The sequence below is a fragment of the Musca domestica genome, unplaced genomic scaffold (assembly GCF_030504385.1).
Source record: "Musca domestica strain aabys unplaced genomic scaffold, Musca_domestica.polishedcontigs.V.1.1 3, whole genome shotgun sequence".
Classification (NCBI taxonomy): domain Eukaryota; kingdom Metazoa; phylum Arthropoda; class Insecta; order Diptera; family Muscidae; genus Musca; species Musca domestica.
This window is the reverse complement of record NW_026712299.1, coordinates 15257982-15280349: the sequence shown is the minus strand read 5'-3', so window position 1 is coordinate 15280349 and position 22368 is coordinate 15257982. Positions and strand designations below refer to the sequence as shown.

Here is a 22368-nt window from a genome sequence, read left to right as displayed (position 1 = left end):
ACAATAACAACACAATGGTAGTGTAAATACCTTGGCAATTGAGGCGCCAATTAAAACACTAAAAACAACAACAATATTAGCCTGTTGTACCTTGATGCCCATCAAATGCAAAACAAATTGTTGAGATACCTAACTAGGCGAGCGCACAAGCAAACACATACACACACACATTCATACAGCCACCTGCATTTAGCACCCAATTGTGCGCTTGAGTCATCTTCTGTTGCGATTATGGCGAGAAGCAACATGTTGTATGAAATGCAACTTCGTAAATATAGCCGATTGTTAAACGAAGAAGAAGGAATTGGATTCGTGTGTTCCCCACACGAAATGGTTTGAAGGGTTGTTCATGCTGTGGTTGGGTTCGACCGTCCATGGGTTAGTTGGCTGTTGTTGTGTGTTTGGTTGGTTGGTCGGTTGGAAATGTTTACATGCCGCATGTGAACGATTTCAATGAATTGAAAAATTTAATATCAAAATTTCATTTGACGCGAGCGCACGCGACGACGGATGTTAAATAGCCGTGTTCACTTGTACAACTTAAACAACATACAAAACACACACACACAGAGAATAAACAAAGCAACATTTTGTAGTTTGAACACATGTTGTTCTGAAAACACAAGAAGTGCAAAGAAGAAAATAAATAATATTTTTTTGCAAAAATAATAAATGAAAAGTGAAATTATTGCAAAAAAAATAAAAATGGAAATTATGCCATAAAAATATGACAAACAAACAAATGCAAGTGAAATTTAAATGAGATTTAGTGCGCCAAACTATCTACAGAAAAAAGTAATAAGAAAATATTGAAAATTTCTGAAAATAAACAAATCAATATTGAAAACAAAAATGTTGTTGGAAAACAATTTTGTTCAAAACAGAAGTAAACAACAAGAAGTGATTATTTATAAATAAAAATAAAGAAAAACACATTTTTTATAAAAAAAAAATAAAATTTGAAAACAAAAACAATTTTTTTGTGATCTATCAAACGCTTACTGACTTGCCTACTGGATTACCGGCTCACTCAAAATTTTTTGGATTAAAAACTTCACACATACACACACCCAAATCATCTCCGTTATTTGACCTTTGGGATTATACACTGTTATTTTTTTGTTGTAATTTATCTCGGAACTATTACCCGATTTTTCCGCTGTAATAATACCTCGCAACAATTTTATTGTAACCATGGCTGCGGATTTATCAACCACAACAAACGCCAGCAAACCAATAGCTCTGCCAGCAACTTCCTCAACGGAAAATCTCTATATGCATTTGAATGCATCCGAATTATCGGCAATCATAATGAAAGGTGAGTTATCATTTTTGAAAAATAAAAAAAAAAATAGATTTCCGTATTTCGATTATTAACAGAAATAGAATTTTATAATTGAAACTCGAGGCATTTTTTATAAATATGGCTTATTATGTAAATTGGTAAATTTTAAATTATCAATGAATAGAACCCTACGTCAATATTAAATTCAGAACCCACAGACACCTATTTTGAGGTTTGAATGTAAGACTCTTTGAAAAATCGATCGGAAACACTCATCTTTGCGTTTGCCAATTAGTCAGAAATTCTCTGGCCTTGTTAACACTACGCGTTAAGACGTTTCCAAACGGAAAGAAAGCCGCAAATGCGTCTGAACAGCAAATGCATTGGAGATTTATTTATTTATAAAAATTTTATAGAATAAAGCATGAGAGCATATTTTTGTGAAAAAAAAAGATTTTTAAAAATAAGAGTTCATAAATTGCCTTCAAAGATTCTCACTTATATGGAACATGTTCCGGCGGCATTCTGTAATTTCGATACCCAGGTTGTCTAGCTTAGATAAGTTGTGCCTATGAATGTCGAAAATCGAATGCATGGTCCTTTTAGGCCCAAGCTGAATAAGTACGTCGCGCTTCGTGTTGTATAAATGTTGGAAAGAAATCGATGAAGCAAATTTTGCATATCGGTCACCCGCAAACATCAAAATATTTTTCATCAGAATTAAAACTGATTTAAAAAATTCAGGGTTCAAATCCAATTTTAAATCAATATTTCCGTCGCGTTTTTTTTTTTTTTTATTTATTTCCGAGACATCTTATACCTTATGATTAACTACTGAACGGATCACATTTCACATTCGAGTAGAGTTGGGTAATCCAATTTGCTCAGCGAATACGATATCCATTTCTCAAAAGGAACTATTTTTTAAAAATAGTCCCTGCGTAGGCCAAACGCACCTTAGACGAAAGGATGAGCCAGCCAATTTACTCGGTGGCTAGATTTGGCTTATTATCGATTAAATATGTACATTCTGTTTAGGTTTTTAGCATATTAATCGGGCTCGAAGGACCAAAACGTTAGGACACTGACTCTGACTTTTCAACAAATTAATTAAACGCTAAAAATTTATTAGCATGATTTAAAGACCTAATGAAAGGCAATGGAAAGGAAATGAAAGATTATTACAAAGTGGCGCCCAAGTGATTCTCGTTAGACTACCAATTCCCTAATTCTCAATTTAAAGTTGAAACAATAAAGACTAGGCCCCTTTCTAATAAATTTGCAATTTTTCCAAGGTAACTAAAGCTGCTAATAAAAACCTTAGTAATAATAATGTGAACTAAGCTTTGAGAGAATAGATGGCATTTCAAAACTAGATGGCATTTCGAAAAATTAAATTAAACTCGGTCAGATTAATAAATCTGCTACTACAAACTGACGCTTTATTGGATTAGAATTAAAAAAAACCTAAAACAGAAGATCGTATTCATACAAAAATTTAAAGAAACTCAGGCAGTAAAGTGGCGCCCAAGGGAAACTCGTTACAGGGTAGGTCAACTTGAACTCCAAATCAGTGGCAATTTATTCGCAAGACTAATGCTGCTTTTTAATGCTTTGGTAAAAATAGTAACTAAATTTGAAGTACGCTCTATTTTCCTCATAAATAAAGCGAATTTCGGAAACATTTCAAAACTAGATGGCAGTGCTTCAAAATCAGTATATCACACAAAACATAAAAAGCACACAGTATATGATTTGAAGTTTGCGAAATTTGAAGTTGCGCTCGTAGAGAACTTTGTTCTCAAATTACTAGAACGGGAAACTAGTAAACATTTAACAACTAGATGGCGTTTTTCAAAATCAACATACCATCATTCAGAATCATTTTATCACTCTTTACAAGAACATCATATTTGCTTGATTTCTGTAAAAGTTATGAAAAAATCTTTTTTCTGCAAAAACTTGGTAGTAGATACTAATTTTAGATTCCTGCTCGTAAGAATCTTTCTAATATTTTAATATAAGACTGAACATAAGAATGGTCCATTTTCAGTTTATCAAACTCTAAATTTCCCCAAATTATTGCTCTGCATTTTTAATTGGCATGCGATCTATATTTTCTTAATGATTTTAAATTATCCAGGAAAATTGATCGCATCATCTTTCATAACTTCCTGCCATAAAGCTCTCACACATACACACACACACATCACATCTTTCGACAACCAAATAAAATTGAACACAAAAGCTCCATATGTTTAGCTATTAATAGCGTAAATAGTTTGTATTGAATGAGCGAAGGTAACACCTGTTTTTGCTGCAGTGCGTATATCGGCTGGCCACCCCCTTGAATTTTGAGTACTCAAAATATGACCACACATAACAAGAAGAAAACAAAAAAAAAAAAACTTTGCGAAATTAAAATAAACACCAACAAATATTCGCCAAAAGAAAAATGAAATAAACACCCACAAATGCTAAGTGAAAATACCATTAAGAAAATTTAGTCCACATGGTAGACTTTTTGGTTACCCTAAACATTATTGGAAATTTTTTTTTTTTTGAAAAAAATGTATATTTTTTCAGTTTGATTTATATTTCAGTTGGCACTTTATTATGATTATATAGCGCCCCCTAGAAGAAGCTAGTTTCCTTATGATACAATCGATTATTTAATACGTAAAGTGTTGTGATGGGCACCGACGGATTATTCTATTATCTTGCAAAACCATCGCCATCTTGAAAGGAATAATTGTCGGGAAAAAGAAGATCCTGTTGATGTCGAATTTTATATTGCACCCTCTTGAGTATTTTTGAATATTCCTCTCATTTGTGTAGGGTACCAAACCGCTAATGACCACAACTGCTAAACGGTTTTGAATAATGGAAGCAAGAAAATTATTTCTAAATATTTAGACAAAATAATCCGAAATTCTAGCCTTAGATTTTTTAAAATGGTGTGAAACAAAAAATGATTTGCTAATATCTCAACAAAATGTATATGTATTACTTTTCAAATATTTTTTGCTTTGTTTTTATTTTTTAAATTGATCTTCAAATACCCACATCTTTTTAATTTCATTCATACAAAATATTGCACATCTGTTTCCGTATCTTTGTGCACGAACAATAATAGAATTTTCAATTTCAAATTGAAATTGGAATTTGTTTACTACATTCAAATTGAATTTTAATTTTCCAAGTATGGTGGCGTTGATGCAGGCCGGCAGACAGACCAGACCTTGTTATAATTTGCATTTTACGAATTGGAATTGAATGAATTTTTCGAATTATGCCGACTGCTAATGGTGTTGAACTGTGAAACAGCTTTAATCCAAAATGCAAAGAGCAAAAAAAAAAAATGAAAACAAAAATATACACTTATTTAGCGTTTAATGAACCCATAATGTTTTTTGCAGAGCCCAACACCAGAACCACAGACGACAGACAACCGTCATGAAAATTTAGCACGTTTTTTATGACAATTTCGAAAAACAGCAACAAAAATCAAACACACAATTAAATAACATTTTGTGTTCTTTTTTTGTGGATGCGACCTTTAAAAGTTTAAACACCCTTTGGTTTAAAAAACAAAAAAACTGAATGCTACCCAATATTTTTTTTTTGGATTTTTGAAAAAGAAAGTACAAGTAAAACGTAAATGCAAAATCCAACCACCCGAAAAAAAGTTTCCATTACACACAAAAAATGCTTATTCTTTTATATGCCACTTCTGTTGAAATTCGAGAAGTCAATGTGCCAATTTCTTGCCGAATGTTTATTTATTTTCGTTGATTACAACAGAAAAAAACACAGTTTTTTCTGCCATACTGTACATTTTTGAATATTCTTTTTTGCTGTTGTATTGCCAGCTTACCGAAAATTTGCTTTTCTTTCTGGAAAGTCTGTAAAAGGTAAATTCAAAAAATCAACAACAACAAAAAACTGTGTTAAAAATTCATTACAAAATTAAATACCGCCATATATATGCACATATAGACCATAATTTTTGGTTATAAGTCTGACGTTGGTTGTTTGCTTACAAATACGAGAGAAAAAAAGTGTCAACAGGTGTCGGCCAATAACCAAGGGTAATAAATAATTTTGAGTCACTGGGGAGGGAGAAAACAAAGTTGAAATGGTTTTATTTTGAGGGAAAGGAAATTAGATTTTGGAAATAAGAAAAAATATGGGATTTAAACTGGATATCAAAACGAATTGAATGCATTGGGCGCCACTATGACACATTTAATAATATTTATTAAATATATATAGAACGTTGAACATGACCTAGTTAAAATTGGAAAATATCTAGGGGTTTCAGATCAAAAATTAAGAAAAATAAATCCGTCTAAAGTTTCAAAAAAAAAAAAAAATGTATTACGTTGGGCGCCATTATGGCACAACTGGCAATAAGTATTAAAAACATGTAGAATATTGTATATGACCTAGTAAAATTTGGTAAATATTCAGTAGGTTCAGACTCGACATTAAAAAATAACATTTTGGCGAGATTTTCAAAAGTAATGTTTCACGTTGGGCGCCATTATGAAAAAACTGACAAAAGTCACTAAGGACATATAGAACGTTGAACATGTCCTATTTCAATTTGATAGATATTCAGGATGATCAGAAACGATAATCAAAAAAAAATGGCTATCATTTGAAAAAATATTTTATTACGTTGGGCGCCGTTATGACACAACTGACAATAGTCATAATGGACATATAAAATACTGAACATGACCTAGTAAAAATTAGGGGATTTAGACGCCACCTTAAAAAAATTCCAGGATAAGGTTTCCTAAACACAGAAAAAAATGTATTACGTTGGGCGCCAATATGGTTCATTGATCTAATTACTTTAAGGCTACTATTTTCAAAGTACTGCAATGTTTCAGGCCATCAAGCCACTAATCCTTTACAGGAAAAAATTGGTCTAAGTTAAAAAAATGCTTTACGTTGGGCGCCAATATGATTTATTAACCTAACTAATAAACACAAAATAATATGAATCCCTTAACACAGAAAATAGGACTAAGGTTTCAAAAAAAAGGTTTTTGTTAGGCGCCAATAATTCGATTACGGTAACGTTTCAGGCCATAATAGTGACAATCCTATATTTATTAAGCATCTGAGATACTTCCTTAAATACTTAATCATGTTCTAGTCAAATTTGAAGATAAGTCCTGAAGTTCAGATAAAACATTCTAACAATATCATGTCGCACAACACCATAGCAAAAATCCGGAGTATAAGTTCATAAGGAGTTTTCTCCGTTGCTCGCCAATATGTAATATTGAATCAATGGAATTCATGCGATTTATAAATTGTTTTTAAATCATGAAAAGTTAGGTATGCATGCTTCCATAGAAACTAGTTGGGGTATACTTTCAGGAAAAAAATTGTATCGTTGGGCGCCAATATGCAACATTGAAACAATTTAGTTATATAGTCCGACATTTAAAGGATTTATAAATCTTACTTAAATCGTAAAATTTCTCTGCGTTTTAAATTAAATTCTCATTTTTTAATCTTCTAGAAAACATGGTGCCATGAAGAAGTTTAAACGTTTGGCGCCAATATGTAAAATTTATCCATTTGAATTATATTGTCTGTCTTTCGATTCGATTTTTAATTCTTATTCAAAGCTTGAAAACTTTTGCAAAATCTCTTCCCCGTTTCCAATTAATTTAAAGGTCTTTAGGTTCCAAATTAATTTTTTTTATTAAACCCTTATAATTTATCCCAAGAGATAAAACACAACTTTCTTTTTATTCCTCTTCCTCTATCGTTATTTTTTCATAGTCTACTCATTGAAGAAAGAAAAAAAAAACGAAGGAAAAAATACAAATAGACCAACCAACTACTCCTTAACCCACACAAGAAAAAGCCACCCAAAAAAGGAAAAGCAAATAACCAAAAACCCAGAAAAATATGTCAATTTTTATGGCGCCACATGTTAGTCACATTAGTTCGTTCATTTTTTCTTCTTAATTCGGGCAAAACTCATCTGGGGTCTTGGTAGTAATTTTTTTTTTCTGGGAAAATCTATTTTTCTTTTCCTTCCGTTTTTTTTTTTTTTTCATTCTGCCAGTTGTTGGTTTATTTGTTATATATCATCACAATTTGTAGAATGATATAAAAACAAGTAAAAGTTGTTATACGCATTCATGTAGCAGCTGGGCAGCAAGGAAATGATGATGATGCTGTTGGTTGACTGGCTGGCTGGCTGGCAGACTGAATTGATGGCGTAAAAGAGTATTGGCCAATGTGTTTTTGTTTTTTGGTGATGATGGAAAAAAATCTTCTTCTTGTTCTGTGTAACTTGTTCGATATGAACAACATCATCATCGTCACCACCACATCCCTCCCACCATCCACCTCCCCCAAAACACCACCCAACAGCAAAAACCCACATTTATGACACACAGCTGTGTCATCTATCCACTCACTCAGTAAATTCGCAGTGTGTCGGTTTTTATGTGTTTTATAAACACAATTTTTATTCGACAGCAGCCATGGCAATCACAACAAAGCCCAACAACAACAACAAAATAGTGTTTTTGTATTCTACAAATAGCTTCAACATTTGTTTACTTCCTCCTACATTTACTTAACCACCACCACCACCGTCACCATCACCACAGCCATTGTCATCATCAGCAGCCGTTACCATTTCCTTGCCATAAGGTTGACCTCCTCTCCATCATCATCTCTTTAGCCATGCCATACAATATGGGTCTTAATTTCACACAAAAAAAAAAAAACGGCAGCAGTAGCAGACGGAAGACAACTTTATATCCTTCCCCTGCTACTCTCGGGCTGCTTGTTTTTTCTTTCTTCTTCGTTTCCCATAGAACGTCAGTTTGTCTATAACTGTGTTTTATTCTTTTTTTTTCCTACTCTCCAACAATTGTTAGCTTTTTTCGTTGCTCAGCTGCAACCATTTGTATTTGGCTGAATTTCTGGCTTGAATTTCGTTTGTCTCCTTTTTTTGGGGCCATAAGAATGTAGAAAATCGTTTTTTGGATGGGGTTGGGTGCCTGTAAAGCATCATAAAACTTTGGAGTGTAAATATGTCGACTGTTTTTGTCTGTGCGATTTTCTCTGTAAATTTTTGGCGCCATCTGGTCACAAAAATTGTGGGGAAAAAAGCGAAGAAAGAGAAACATTGGGTGTAGGGAAATTATGGATAATTTTCACTTCCCTTGCAAAGGGATGGAGGAGGTGGTAGAGGAAAAGGAAATTATGCACTGGACAAATTTTCATGGTGGAATATATATCAATGAATGAAAGCAAGACAAAATATTGAGGAGATCACAAAAGGAGAAGAGGTCAGTGAGAGAAAGAGAGAGAGGCCCTAAACCTTATAACATAAAATGAAAGTGGAACGAGATTTAATAAAAGTTGGGATAGTTCCCTGCTTCTAGAGGGGAGGAGGAGGAGTGGAAAGAAAGCTCTCGACATATTTTAGGGAGGAAGATAAAAGTGCTACAAAAAGATAGAAAGAGAGTTTAGAGAGTGGAGAGAGAGAAGGAGATCATACAATCAGTTTGCAAACTCTTGGAGAGTTTAAAGAAGGGATTCTCCGACGAGATGATGGTGCGGTCTTCCAGCTTCGCAATAGTCCTATATATTTTCTTCCATTTGGGCGCCATTATAAAAGTGAATTAAAATAAAAATGGAATTAATGGGTTTTTGGAGAGAGAGCATTGGAGAAATTTTATTTCACTTCAAAATTTTTCGAAGAGAAAACGTTCCTAATTTTCTATTCGTTTCTCTCACATAAGCTTCGGTCTTTTTGCTAGTTTTTGTCAAAGCAAGTTCCTAGTGTTTCCGTTTTTTCTTCGTGTTCGAAATCAATGAAATCATCTTCCCATTTGGACGCCATTAACCGACAGAAGTTATATTCAAGAAACCAGTTTTCAGGGGAGTTATTTGGGGAACCATCATGGTCCCCTTATATTATTGTAGCCACTTCGCACTCTTGACGTTATAAAATATGCAATTTTCTGCAAGAAGTTACCGGAAAGGGTAACTTTTTTTTTCGTTTAACTTGCAACAGTCAATGATTACATCTCCCCATTAGGGCGCCATAATCAAAATCGGCGAGAAATTAAGAATAGGTCTAGAAATCAAGAAAAAACAGCATGGGGGCATTCTTATATTGTTGTAGCCTTTGTAAATTATTCATTATTATCCATTTGGGCGCCATTATTGAAGAAAATTAGAAATCAGGGTTTGGGAGATACCTAGGTGCGTAAGTCTTGTAATACTGTAACCATTTCACCCTGCTGTCAAGTTGAAGGATTATTTTTAAATTTTTTGCTTTGTAGCCTTCTGCAACTTTCCATTTGGGCGCCATAATAAAATTGGACTAGAAGTCCAGAAAGCATTGTTTAAAGATATTGAACCGGGTAGAAATAAACTTATATTGTTGTAGTTATTTCAAATTATCAACGTGTTGAGGAATAAGGATATGTCATACTCTCCCCATTTGGACGCCATAATTGAAGAGAACTAATAATGAGGATATAAAGAAAACTTATGATCGATGGTTTTGTAAATTTAAATGTCATGCTTTTTAGCCTTCTTTTTGAGCGCCATAATCACATGGGGCATGAAATCCAAAAAGCAATTTTTAAAGGTATTGGATAGAGTAGATTCATTCTTCTATTGTTGTAGCTATTTCAAATAATTTATGTTTAAAATAATAATTATGTGTCGAAATATTTCCATTTGGGCGCCATAATTAATGAAGGTTACAAATCAAGATAGCAGGAAATATGGAAAGAGGTCCTAGCACCTAGTCCCTGGTTTGGGTGAATTCGTTACTTTGGAGGTACTAGATTGTCGAATTCAAAGTTGTGGCGAATTCTAAATGTTTTTCTTTTAGCAGACCTTTGGGACGCCTCAAAAATTTCCCTTGATTGTTTTTCAATAAAAGTTCTCCCTTATTTATGTCATTCTTTTCCCCATGTCATCTGCTCTTTAGATGACGATGATGATGTTGATGATTTAAACATTTGCTCTTTGTTGTAGTAGGCATTGTTGTTGTTGTTTTTCCTTTCAAAAGTATAAATCATCTGGGAAATATGATTAAGTGTAGATGACGATGATGCCGTGATGGCATTGTAAAACCATAAAGAAATGATTAATATTACATTTTTTCTATATTGTTGTTTTTCTAAATAAAAATCTATATTTTTAAAATATATTTTGGGGGTGGTGGTGTGGTCTGGGTGTGAGCCATGGCAAGTGGTCATCTAAGAGCCATATGTGTACAAGAGAAAAAAAAATATTTATAATTATATTGACAATTAGTCAGACACCCACGGAGACGTACATAGGCCTTACAACGGCTGATTGGAAACCACAAAAATTTAAAGAATTTATTTATTTATAAAAAAAAAATTATAATGTATTATGATTATTATAATTTTAATTTTAAGTAAAATTCGTGATAATTTGGATTTGAAAGTGGTTTCAAGGAAATTTAAAACAATGTAACATCTCAAGCCCATAGAGTCCACTTGCCACCTTCTTGATGTGTAAATATATATGTTCCTCGATGTGTACAAACTGTCATCGTCACCGCTAATGATTAATATATCATCAATGGAATTTGATGACTATGATGCTGGCCACAACCAACTGTTACAGCTATTAATTGTGGTTAGCATTGTTAAGCGGTCTGCCTGCCTCTTTCGAACTCCCCTCCACCGCAAAATATTATTAATTGCTAGCTAAAGCAAACAAACGGTTAATGGCAGATTTTATTTCTCATTTTAATTTATGGATAACAAGAGATTTTTTGGTTTTCACACCCGACAACAACAAAAACAACAGCAAAAATATTAGAAATAAACAAATAAAAAAGCAAACATGCGGTAAACAATGAAATAAAAAAATAATATTTTTTTGAACTGAAATCAAAAAAGAAAAAAAAAAAAACATTATTGCTTTGGAAAAGTAGGTCTTGGCCAAAACACACAGACGGTCAAGATGTACAAGAATATGACATGGATTTTTTTTTTGCAACAGAAACTAAACTTCCTCAAAAATAAATTGAAAAAAAAAAGATTAAATATTATTAATTATCTTCTAAAGACCTCTAATGGGTAGTCAGTCACATTACCTTCTGAAATAATCAAGTCAAGAATGCTAAGAATTTCTTTGCTTGAGGCCAACCAAACCATAAATGGTTGACATTTATGGAGACAGTTTGATATGCTTGTCATCATCACAATTGACATCTGGAGGCAGAAAACAAAAGCAAGGAAAAATTGTAACTACATTTAGTTTTTCCCCTTCCTTCGTTTTTTTTTCTGCATTGTATTCCGCAGAACAATGCAAAATTCCCTACCTTAAATGGGTTTAATGATGGTCAGTCTGTGATTTTTGTTGCATGGCTCTGGCCCATGGCTGGCTAATAAGACAATGCCAATGTCATGCAAAGATGTTGTTGAGGGACTTAAATTTGTGACCATTTGTGGTATAGTTTGTAGATGTCAAGTTTATTTATTTTTTTAAATGACATTTTCTCCTTTCTAGGTATGCCATTATAGTGATTTGATTTAAGACAAGTGTTCAAATAAAAATAACATTATTTAGTTAAAACAGAGATATTTGGCTCACTGAATGATCAGGCGAAAAAATTGGGAATTTCTAAAATGAAATTTTAGGGAAGCTGTTAAGTCCCGGGCCTCGGAGAATGGTTAAAATTTGGAAACTTGTACGTAAAACTTAAAATAGTGTTATTTGAATTTCATTATGATTAAACAAACCAATCTGTATTTTTTAAAACGAAAATTGAGCAAAGCTGAAAAATCCCGGGCCTACCCACAATGCGGCGAATTGGGACAAAATGCAAGAAAAGTATAAAATACCATTTTTTGGATCTTACAACGATCAAACGAAAAAATCAGGGTTCTTGTAAACAATATTTAAGCAAGGCTGAAAAGTTCCGGGCCTCAGAGAAAATTGTCATGGGAAATTCTTAAAAAATTAAAAATTAGGAATAATTGTAAAAAAAACGGAAAATGGTGTTATTGGATCAAACGAAAAAATCTGAAGTTTTTTAAGCAAATTTTGAGCAAAGCTGAAAAATTCCGGGCCTAACAAAGAATGCGGCGAATTAGAAAAAATTGCGAAATAATAATAAAACAATATTATTTGCATCTTAAAATGAGCAAAGCTGAAAAATCCCGGGCCTACCCACAATGCGGCGAATTGGGACAAAATGCAAGAAAAGTATAAAATACCATTTTTTGGATCTTACAACGATCAAACGAAAAAATCAGGGTTCTTGTAAACAATATTTAAGCAAGGCTGAAAAGTTCCGGGCCTCAGAGAAAATTGTCATGGGAAATTCTTAAAAAATTAAAAATTAGGAATAATTGTAAAAAAAACGGAAAATGGTGTTATTGGATCAAACGAAAAAATCTGAAGTTTTTTAAGCAAATTTTGAGCAAAGCTGAAAAATTCCGGGCCTAACAAAGAATGCGGCGAATTAGAAAAAATTGCGAAATAATAATAAAACAATATTATTTGCATCTTAAAATGACCAAAGACAACAACTGGGAATTTTTGAAACAATAATTGAGCAAAGCTGAAAAGTCCTGGGCCTCTGAGCAAAATTGACATGAAAAATATTTAGGAAAAATAATTAGGAAAAATGGTAAGAAAATCATAAAATAATGTTATTAAGATCCTAAAATGATGAAACGAAAAAACTTGGCATTTTTTAAACAATATTTGAGCAAAGCTGAAAAGTCTCAGGCCAAAGGGGAAAATAGTAAACAAATACTTTAAAAATTAGGAAAAGTTATTGTGAACAACACAAAATAGTGTTATCTGGATTTATCGTAATCAAACAAAAAAATCTGGAATCTTTTAAACATTATTTAGCAAAGCTGAAAAGTTCCGGGCTTTACAAAAAAGCGGCGAATTTGGAAAAATTGCCAGAAACATATAAAATAGTGTATGATAATAAAAATGATTAAAGAAAAAAAAAACGGGAATTTTTCAAACTATATTTGAGCAAAGCTGAAAAGTCCCGGGCTTTGGAAAAAAATTGACATGACAAAAAAATAAAATAAAAAATTGGGAAAATTTGCAAAAAAAAAAAATAAAAAACACAAAAAAGTGTTATTTAGATATTACAATGATCAAAAGAAAAGAACTGGACTCTTTTAAACAATATTAGAGCAAAGCTGAAAAGTTCCGAGTCTAAAGGGAAAAAAAATTAAAAATTGGGAAAAATTGTAAGAAAAACTTAAGATTGTGTCATTTACAGCTTAACATAATCAAACGAAAAAATATGGAATTTTTAAAACGAAAATTGAGGAAAGCTAAACGTCCCGGGCATAACAAAAAATGCGGCGAATTAGGAAATGTTGTAAAACATATATAAAATAGTGTTATTTGGATCTTTAAATGAAAAACTCTGAATGTGTTTAAACAATATTTGAGCTTAGGTAAAAGTCCCGGACCTAAAAGATTTTCTTGAAAAAAAAAAAAAAAAAAAAAAAAATAAATAAATTACTTTGAACAAAATTTTCAATTCAATTTTCAATTTTTTATTCCAAACTTGTAATGATAATTACAAAAGACTAACATGTAAACTAAATTTATAAATACAAAATTAAAAATTATTAATTTCACTAAAATTCCATTTAATTATTTTTCAATAAAAAATTGCAGTATTTTAAACAATTTTTTATTTTATATTTTAAAATATACTTTTTATTCCTACAACACATTGTCATGTACACAAGCATGTCATGTCAATTAAACACCATCAACAGTTTACCAGCATTTTGCTTGTTTCTATTTTTTTATTTATTTTTTGATTGCTGTTGTTTTTGGCCTAAAAGTCACATAAATTTGAATGTTGTCGTTGTTGTTGTTGGCCATAAATAAACATGTTCATTAGTTGTTAACGTTAACCAGTAATTACGGCCATTTGAAAGAGTTGCCAAAAAATGTTGTTGTCCACGGAACAAGTGGAAGCAATGACAGTTGCAAACCAACATCGAAACAAACAAAAAACAGAAAAAACACCAGCAGTCAATACAACATGTCATGGTTGTCTATCATTCGATTCGATTATTGTTGCATTGCAAAATAATCCAAAATCATTAGCATATGGTGACGCCAAATCAATGTGAACAAAAACCAAGAAAAAAAAAAGAAACATTTAACTTGGGCAAAGGGAGACATGGACAGTAATCAATATTAATAACAAATTAAATGAACAGCAAAGCAACAACAAATTTAATGCCAAATGAATATTTAATTAATCATGACATGGCGTTACAAATAGTTTTATTAACGCCACAAAAAAAGCCACCGACTAAAAGAGGAAGAGAGAGAGAGAGAGAGAGAAAAACGCAAAGGTAAATTTATACCTTTGAGGGTTAGGTGGCGGGAGGGAGGGAGGGGATGGAAGGGGGGGGGGGGTGTGTAATGACCATAAAAAGTTATGTTTTTTGGTTGATAACTTAATTGATTTGTAAAATCATTTAATTAGCAAATAAAATAATTCTTACAACAACAAATAAACGGGGCTAATTGACAATAACATATACAGGGTGAGATAACAAAAAAAAAAATTCAAAAAAATTCAAACGCCATAATTTTTACATTTTTTTTTTTTTACTTATTTGGTTAATAGCTTGGCTTAAGGTCATTAAAAAACTATGTTTTTATTTTTGAATTTTTCCTTTTTTATTCATCCAATATTTCGATTTCCTCCGGAAATCATCTTCAGGGATATTTTTAAAGTAAAAAGCTCGTCTATTGAGTTTAAATGTCACTATAGTGAGTTTGATAGTGACATTTAAACTCAATAGACGAGCTTTTTACTTTAAAAATATCCCTGAAGATGATTTCCGGAGGAAATCGAAATATTGGATGAATAAAAAAGGAAAAATTCAAAAATAAAAACATAGTTTTTTAATGACCTTAAGCCAAGCTATTAACCAAATAAGTAAAATAAATATAACAGGTCAACAATATACAACAACAACATTTTTTTTTTTTTAGATTTTATTGAATGAAAGCAAAATAATCGGAAAAAGAAAAGATTTATTCACACTTAGATGCTGGAGTGGTCTAACGATAGCCACCTGTGGTTTTCAACCAAATATAAAGAAATTTCTCCCCTTAAACCAGATCGTAATCTTCGACACAATTCTCCAAAAATGAAATCAAAAAATTTTCCTTCACCAACTCAAATTAAATTGGAAAAAATTTATCTTTTGAAAAATACTCAATTTTAAAATTAAAAAATAAAAACCTTCCCACACTATCTCCGATAGCCATCAAAATCTGGGGAGGTTTATCAGAAGCAAGAACAAGAAAAACAACAAGATAAGAAAGCAATTCGTTTCGAATTGACCTTTTACATTGTTAACAATTTTAACACCTGTAAGGGATCAGGTCACGTAATGCACACACACACATACATAACAACAACATCAAGAAGATACAAAAACAAAAAAAAAAGATATTGATGATGTGAAAATAATCACTTGTTGCCACTTGATTGGTAGCAGCAGCAGCATCCATTGATCTTGACAATGATGCAATCAACCCCTAAACCCGCTTCTATTCATTTCCTGTCTCCGCAAAGGGAGGCTGGATGATGGGATTGTTGTGATGAAAAAAGGTTTCCAATAGGCAGGTGTTTTTCTAGGATTTTGTTTTTTTTTTTTTCAAAAATTATTTATTAGGGATAAAAGAGTGTCAAAAAAAAACTGAAACATTGATTAAATGTGCCATTGTTTTGTTGTTGCTTTTTTAATTTTGAGGTCAGCTCTGGCTACCTGGTTTGGATTGTTCCTTTCTCTTCATTTTTTATATTTGAAAAAAAAAAAAAAACTACGAAATAGACTTCTCTCCCTAATCTCTCCAAAACCAAACACATGATTTGCCTCATGGCCATTTGAAACAATCTAACCTCTTGACTCGGCGTTCCCACACTTCTTTGGACTTCGAACACAGACAATGAGTTCGTTTTCCTCCACAAAAATGTATATGCGTATTAAAAATAGTATTTGAATTTAAGTTTCACATTTTCAAGATTTATTTACTATCATCACGTATTCTACTAAAAATGACCCCTCTCCAGCCTCCATAAAAAATAATCTGTCTTATCTCTCTGGACGCATGCTAAAACATCACATCATTTTTTTCAATTCTATTTATTTTTGTTGAATTCTATTTAAAGTTTAATTTTAGGAAATTCAAAATATCAAAATCTTCTTATCAACCATGTGTTCGTTCGATTTTATGAATGAAGAAATATATTGTGAACCGTCCAACTGGCTGGCTGGCTGCTGCTGACTGCCTGAAACGGCCACTTAGAAATAACAAATAATTTTCCATTGATTTGAAAGCAACAAATTCCTTTGCTTCCGTCCATTTAATTTGCCATAAATATTGAGTAAAGCGAAGATTTCTAACCATGACATGGCAATTTAATGAGGGGTGGAGAGGGGTGTGGCTATTGCTGTTTTTTTTGCGAATCCAAGAAATAAATTCAAACAAATGACTGGTGGCGCCAGCTATTATTGACATTTTGTTCTTGCATTTTAATTGATTGCATATGAGCGCATTCCATATAATTGCACAACAAAAACAACAACCATAACCATAACATGATGACCATTGAATTGTGGAAATAAATGAGAAGAGGGAATGTTAAATTTAATATTAAATTTGAAAATGTAATAACGAAAGTTAGATAAGAATTTTGTTACTCCGCAAATAATTCTCATAAACTTTTTCCAATTTTTTTTTTTAAAAATTGACTTTATCATGCAAAAATATATCATAAAAATTTGTTAAACAGCAAATTATATTTGTAGAAAGATGAAAAGTTTCGGGCCCACTAACAATATTAGCCATTGCCGACAAATTTTTACAAAATTATCTGTCAGTGGTCAAATTTATTAAATTCAGATTGATTCTAATTAAATTTATTGAAAATTGAAATTTAAACGGGTTTTTTGGAAGGCTGAAAAGTTCCGGTCCTCGCCACCAAAAAAGCAATATTTGACTAAAAACTGTCATTTGTAAAAATCGAGGAGTTATAACATTTCATTTGAAAAGTATCGGGCCTTACGGGAAAATCCAACTAAAATTCAAGCATTCTTAAAAAAATATTTTTTTTGCTAAAATAATGTTTTTTGACTTTTTTATGGCCCCAGAAAAAATCCGGAAGTCTAATTTATTTTTGAGCAAAGCTGAAGAGTCCTGGTCCTAACAGAAAATTTTGTATATTTTGACAAGTGACTATTGTATTAGTGATCTGTAATGATCTAGAAATGTCCTGGTTCAAAATTGCAATATTTGGTGTTTTTAAACGTGTCTTTGAAGAAGGCTGAAAATTTCCGGTTTTCGTTACTAAAAGTCCAGTGTCCTCAAAAAAGTGACATAGTTTATTGAAGATCATTCTATTTGGCATCATCTAAGGTCAGTAGAAAAAAATCTGGGAGTTTTAAAATAATATTTAAACAAAGCTGAAAAGTCCCGGTCCTAAACGAAAATACGGCATTTTCGAACAAATCGCTATAGAATTCAAGAGTTGGAGTCAATTATGTTAAATTTAGATAGTCGAAATTTAGAATAGTCCAAAGTTTATAAATGTAAAGTTAAAAAACGTGTTTTTGATTAAGGCTGAAAAGTTCCGGCCTTCGTTACGAAAAGACATGTGTTCTTCGTTACGAGAAGACAAGTGTTCTCAAAAAGAGACAATGTTTAGTAAAGATTATGCTATTTGGTATTGTCTGAGATCAGTAGAAAAAATCGGAAAATTTTAAAAATTTATTTCAGCAAGGCAGAAAAGTCTCGGGCCTAACCGAAAATACGGCCTTTACAAACAAATCACTATAGAATTCAAGATTTGTGGTCAATTATATTACATTTACATAGAATCTGGGCCAAAGTTTACACATTTGGTGTTTTGGAATGAGTTTTCGAGGAAGGCTGAAAAGTTCCGGTCCTCACCACTAAAGAGACTTTTATATTATAAAAGGATATTTAAGATAGGAAATCAGAAGTTAATCATGTGTTATTTTATATTTAGATGGTCTCTGATATAATGTATAAAAAAATTATATTGGTAGAAAACTTTTTTTTCCGCAACGCTGAAAAGTTCCGGTCCTCGCCACTAAAAAGGAAAGTCTTCTTAAAAAATGACACTTTTTGATGATAAAATGACAAAAAGGTTTTTTAAGACCGATTGAAAAAAATCCGGCCGCTTTAAAATGAAATTTGAGCAAAGCTGAAAAATTCCGGGCTTCAGAGAAAAATCAGCTTTTACGGACAATTGGTTACAAAATCAACATTTTGTATTGGAGATTTTAAAATGATTTTTGAACAAAGCTGAAAAGTCTCGGGCCCAACGGAAAATGTATAAAAATAAATTGTTACAAAATTGAAAATTTTGAAATTTGAAACAAATTAAATATTGGACTCCGATCCCTTCTAGCACATTCCAAGTCCGTTCTTCTACCTCAAAAACCAAGTAAACCAAATTGTGGTGACATCAAGAAAAAATGCAATTTTTGAAACGCAAGTCAATACCACATAAGCAAATAAGAAAAAACAACAACAACAATTATGTAAATAACTTCAAATAAGTGAAAAAGTATGTCGTCAGGTTAAAATCGAAAAAAAAAAACGCAGCAGCAACAGCCATGAAGAAAGGCAAAGTCATTTTTTCACAGTTTTCTTCTTCTCTGTATTAACGTGGCAGTAATGCCATAATATTGCCAATCAATGTGTATATTCAGGTGAAAACCTGGACACCAACAAATACTCCTGCAGTGGTGTATTTTCGGTTCGACTTGGTGGTTGACTGTGCATTTTTTTTGTTTTGGTAAGGTTAACAAGTTTAATGGCTTCGTTGAACTTGAAAAATATGCATAAGAAGGAAAAAAAAAACAAAGTGGTGTGGCTGTTGTTGTTTTTTGGTGTTTTACAAAAATTTACAAAAAAACAACAACAACAGCAACAATAAAAAAAATACCAACACCCCAAAAAAGCATTCTGCAATCGAGAACCAGCTCATTTGTTTAAATGTACGTCAACAAATATTCCAGCACTGACAGCCAACAAAACAAAAAATTAAATAAATGTGAAATTGTAAACCTTTGGAAAAAACAGCAGCAACAACAACAACAAAAATATTCATCATCTGAAAAAAGGGGTCATAAAACCAGTTGATTAAAACCGATTTTTATGATGATGACATTGTTGTTGTTTGTTTTTTTTTTTTTTTTTGTTCAGTGGTGTCTGAAACTCTGTTTTTTTCGGCAGTGCTGATGTTTTGCGGTTTCCCACCAAACCTTTGCCAATGAGAAATCCAAAATCCTGCCACAACCACAACAATTTTTGTTGTTGTTTTTTTTTTATTTTAATTAAGACAGGTTCAAAACTCAACTCGAAAATTAAGTCTGAAAACAAAACGGTTCATAAATTCGAATTAATGGCTTTAAAATGTATAAATCCCATTGTTCGCTCGCTCTAGCAGACAAGTGTGTGAGCTAGCGATGATGAGCTTTTACGCCAATAAAACCGGCTAGCAATCATCAATTCATTGATAAAGCGTGGGCGAAATGTCACAAATTTAATAAATGCCTCGAGATTATGTTAATTTCCGATACAAAAAATTTTGCATTTTTAATACCCCCCAAAATTGTTTGTGTTTTGATGATTTACTAATTTTTGACTATTTTGTTTTGTCTTTCAGGTTCTCCCCATTCAAATGATCGTGATGCTGGCTTTTGTTCCGGCAGTTCAGAGGGTGGTGATGATTTCTCCATGGATAATTTGCGCCTGGCGCCCAATAGTCCAGCCATTGTGACAGACAACTCATCGGACGATTCGGTGGAGGTGAAATGTTCACCCATCTCTTTGGTGCGCAATAAACGCAAAAGTTCCGAACCCTCTAAGGTTGTAAGTGAGGCCAACGAAACCGAGAGATCGCCATCGGCCTCACAATCAAATGGCCCACTCAAGAAGAGGATACGTTACTCATCCACCACGGACTCGGGTGTGGTTTTGACATCACCCCCGGCCCCCTTGCCCTCACCACCGGCCACCACAGCAAAATGGGATCCTAGTCAAATATTACCTCATGAATTAATGCCAAATCCAGCCCAGGTGTTTGTACGTCATCCCGGAGTTACCACGTTACATCGTCTGCCCAAAGAAGAGCTCAGCGATGAATTACCTCAGGAACAAGAAGAACCTTTGGCCTTGGTGCTCAAAAAACCCCCACAAGAAGCATACCCCAATGAGGCTGAGGTGAAAAGTCTCAAAAATCTAACACCCAAAAAGAGATTTGCCAATCGTGATAGCCTTGAGAAGTCACCCAAAATACCCTGCAATGATAACAACGGCATAACATTGGTGCCCACGCCAGCCTTGTCATTGACATCCTCGCATGAAGATAGCTCCTCACTGAATACCTCAATGAATACCACAAAAAATGCTGCTGCATCATGCTCCTCCTCCTCGTCGTCATCGAAACCCCAGCAGCGTAACTACAAGAATATGACTCGAGAGAGACGTATCGAGGCCAATGCCCGTGAGCGATCCCGAGTCCATACCATCTCGGCGGCCTATGAAACTCTGCGCCAAGCTGTACCCTCCTATTCCAACAATCAAAAGCTTTCCAAGCTCTCTGTGTTAAGAGTGGCCTGTTCCTATATTCTGACATTATCGCGCATGGCTGGCTATGACTACAGTCCAGATCAGTCGGAACCCTCGATTGCGGATTGTTTTGATGTTGTCACGGCCACCATACAAACGGAGGGAAAGATACGCAAAAAGAAAGAAGATGGAGAGAAGTAAATGTTTCTCTCCTTCACACACACACACACATACAACAAAATCAAAAAAGAGTCTGAAATATTTAGGTTTCCTTAAAACACAAACAAAGAAAATAATTTATTTTCTTTGGACTGAAATTTAAAAAAAGAAGAGAAATTGTTGAAAGCTTTTGGGAAATAAAGAGAGAAAGGGAGAGCTTTTTCCTCGCTCCGAAGCTTAAACAAAAGATTTAAATTCCAGGTTTAATGAAACTTTCCGTATAGCTTTTAAAGCTCTCCACACCTCAAAAGCTTTCAATGAATTCTTCAAGCTCACAAGATTTATAATATTTATAAGCTCAAAACCATACAAAATGATGATGATGATAATAATGATATTAAAAACAAATTTATTTAAATGTGATTTTGCTTTTTTTCTTAGAAAACAAATAAAACTAAAAACTCAATCTAAGCTTAATTTGTAAAGTAAACTAAAACAACAACAAGTTACTGATAAAATTTAAACTAAAGCTTTGTCAAAACTTAAAACTAAATTTTCTTTGATGGCTTCTACAAGAAAACACAAAAGACAATAAAAAACTCCACACTCTCGAAGAAGACGAAGTAGAGAGAAAAATTACAAGAACAACAACAATTATGACAATAATTTTTAAAATTACAAAACAAAACTACAAAATAATGTACAAAAATTCCTTGTAAAACTAAATGCAAAACATACAAACATATAATGATAAGACTCATACTATATAGGTCTCTTTCCTCGTCCCGCTCGCCCCCACCCATTATTCAGTTAATTTGTAAATTAATTTAGTTTATAAGACTTGTCCTCCCTCCCAAAACAACCCGCCCTTTAACGTTTCCTTTTGTAATCTCATTATTGTTTTCCCCCACAGTCTTGTCTTAATTATAATAATTATTATTATATATTTTTTTTTAAATTTGTTTAATTATTTTTTATATAAGTTATTGACATAAAGTGCCATAAGATTGAAAAAAAATGCAAAAACAAAAAATGATGAAGAGAAAAAAATAAAAACAAAAAAACAAAACCTCAATAAAATTAAAAAATTCAGCACTTCAGCAAGCGAAAGTGTTGACATTTTTTTGTCTTGTCAAAAATTAAAATCTTTGTTGTGTTTAATTTGTTGCGGGTAGGGAAAGAGCCGGCAGAGATGCTGGCGATTTATTGGGTAAAGGTGGCTGTCGGTCATTACACTTGAATGAACTTTCATG

At 32.7% G+C, this 22368-nt stretch overlaps 1 protein-coding gene across 1 annotated transcript; it reads left to right on the top strand.

The window, feature by feature from the left end:
• Positions 1 to 451: 451 nt before the first annotated feature.
• LOC101894985 (uncharacterized) lies at positions 452 to 22155 on the top strand. The gene is made up of 2 exons (XM_005185185.4): positions 452 to 1318; positions 20052 to 22155. The coding sequence occupies exons 1-2, from the start codon at positions 1195 to 1197 to the stop codon at positions 21155 to 21157; spliced, it is 1230 nt and encodes a 409-aa protein (XP_005185242.1). The 5' UTR covers positions 452 to 1194; the 3' UTR covers positions 21158 to 22155.
• The last annotated feature ends 213 nt before the right edge of the window (positions 22156 to 22368 follow it).